The sequence below is a fragment of the Cyprinodon variegatus genome, unplaced genomic scaffold (assembly GCF_000732505.1).
Source record: "Cyprinodon variegatus isolate N-32 unplaced genomic scaffold, C_variegatus-1.0 Scaffold819, whole genome shotgun sequence".
Lineage (NCBI taxonomy): Eukaryota > Metazoa > Chordata > Actinopteri > Cyprinodontiformes > Cyprinodontidae > Cyprinodon > Cyprinodon variegatus.
In genome coordinates, this window is record NW_015151272.1 from 191,756 (window position 1) to 193,834 (window position 2,079).

The 2,079-nt window shown below is 45.1% G+C and overlaps 1 protein-coding gene across 1 annotated transcript in view; it reads right to left on the reverse strand.

Annotated features, from left to right (window-relative positions):
- The window catches only part of LOC107098889 (nebulette-like), a 41,886-nt gene that overhangs the window by 7,046 nt on the left and 32,761 nt on the right, over nucleotides 1–2,079 (reverse strand). Inside the window, exons 25-26 of the mRNA XM_015396767.1 lie at nucleotides 1,003–1,128; nucleotides 526–703 (exon numbers count right to left, since the gene is read on the reverse strand). Of these exons, the coding sequence (XP_015252253.1) occupies nucleotides 526–703; nucleotides 1,003–1,128 (304 nt within the window). The remainder of the gene's footprint in view (nucleotides 1–525; nucleotides 704–1,002; nucleotides 1,129–2,079) is intronic.

The window sequence follows — 2,079 nt, forward strand, 5'->3', positions numbered from 1 at the left end:
CTGGTGAACTGGAAAGTGCCTTGAGATGACATGTGTTGTGAATTTGCACTTTATAAATAAACTGAAATGAATGGAATTGAATCTGTCCCTAAAAAACAGGAGTTCTTGGGAACCACAACCGGTGGATCATTTAAAAAGGAGTTTCACAAAAAGCTGTAGAAAAAAACAAACAAAACTCTACCATTAACTTTCAGAACAAAACGTCACAGAAACTTAAAATAAATAACTTCCAGATCCCAAACATGTAGAAGATTTCTGCAGGACAACTGAAGCAAAATTTTATAAATCAGAAACTATTTCCTATTTTAAGATTTTCCAAGGTTTCAGCTAAAATCAGTGTTCATTGATCAGAGCTAAAAAAGTCAGACCAATAATTTTAAAGGCAAATAAATCCTGGGGAAAAAAAGCTGAAATGAAGACAAAGTGAGGAGTTATGAAGTAAACCTGTAAAGGGGAACAGAGCTCAGAGTCATGAAGAACAAAGGCAGTCCCTCAGCAGGTGAAATGAAAACACCCCTCACTGACCTACGATGATGCCTCCGGGCCGTCTGTCCATCTCTACCGCCTGGGGGTGGATCCCCTTGCCATAGGCCGGCTCTCCCATCATCTGATTGGCCCTCTGGTAGCGCTCCATGCTGGGGTCGTCCAATCCTGGCGTGAAGCCTCGGCCGCGGGTCCGCTCAAAGTCCTCATGGTACTTGGCCTGAGGAAACGAACACAGAGATGTTGGTGATCCACTGAAGAGGACATCAAACAGACACAAAACGAGGAGTTCAAACACAGACAGACGGCTTAGGGTGCATTTGGTCAGTGAGCAAATCAAACCCAAACATCAGATTTTATTGAATAAAATGTTCTCCTTCATAGAACCATGTATCCAAACACACTCAGACACATGCGGCTGCGGCGTCCTCGTTCCCTGCAGGTGGGGGTTAGTATCTGTGCAGCGGCTCCACCCTCTGTGCCAATCATGTTAGCTCCACCCCCCGGCTGAGCTCAGAACCACAGGAGCCATGCTGCTACCATGGAGACAGAGTCTTGGGTCCTTCTGACCCGCCTGTATTCGGGCGTGTCCAGCTCGGTGCAGCTCCGCCCCCTCAGCTCCTGGAGGCCGCGCTGGTACTTCACCTGTTCACACACATGTTCACATGACGTTACTGAGCAGCACAGAGCTTGGCTTTAGCAGGAAAACATTTATTACTGTTATGACCCACAGCTGTTTGCCTTATTTCTCCCTCAGCTACCCTGCTTTCTCCCTGCCACAGCTGTTCCATATCTCCTGAAATTAGTTCACTTTGCTCATTTTCACCTCCATGTCAGTATTTAGGCCTCTGGTTTAACCGATCTGCTTTCGTTGAGTTCTCCCATAGTCTATCTCTGCTCATGGGTCCTTCTAACCAACAACATAATTATTATTTCCCTTATTTGGTCAAAGCAGTTCCTGTTCCAAAACAGGTAAGAATGAGTTTGGTTTCTGACAGTGGGAGCGCCAGCATGGATCCCTGTCACAGCATGGCTAACGGATACATTCCTGCTGGAATCTAAGGCTACGTTCACGCTGCAGGCCTTAATGCTCAGTTCTGATTTTTTTGTGAAATTTGATTCTTTTGCATTCACATTTCTAGATGTAGGCGACTTGTATGTGATCTCCTGTCTGAACTGCATTCACACAACTTAAGTTTCCTGCATGCGCAGTAGAGGATGCAATGACATCACAAGCGAGTGCGCTCTGTTTTTACGCTAGTAAATATGGATGGTAGTGCTGGAGCGCATATAATGAACTTTCATTTCTTTCCCAACATTAAACACACAATCTATTCAAGAGGGTTGAAAATAAAGACTGCTCTCCACATTATTGTTGTTTTTCTTCCTGCTTCTGCGAAGCAACAATACCCTCGTTATGTATTAATGACGTTCAGGTGGGATGAATGTGACCTGGCTGTTCAGACACGGGTCGCATTAGAAAAGGTCAGATATGTATTGAATTCAGGACCACAGAGCCAAGGGGCCTGGGTCGCATTGGAAAGAATTAGATCTGTGTTGTTCAGACTGTCATGAATGGATCAGATCCAGGTCAGT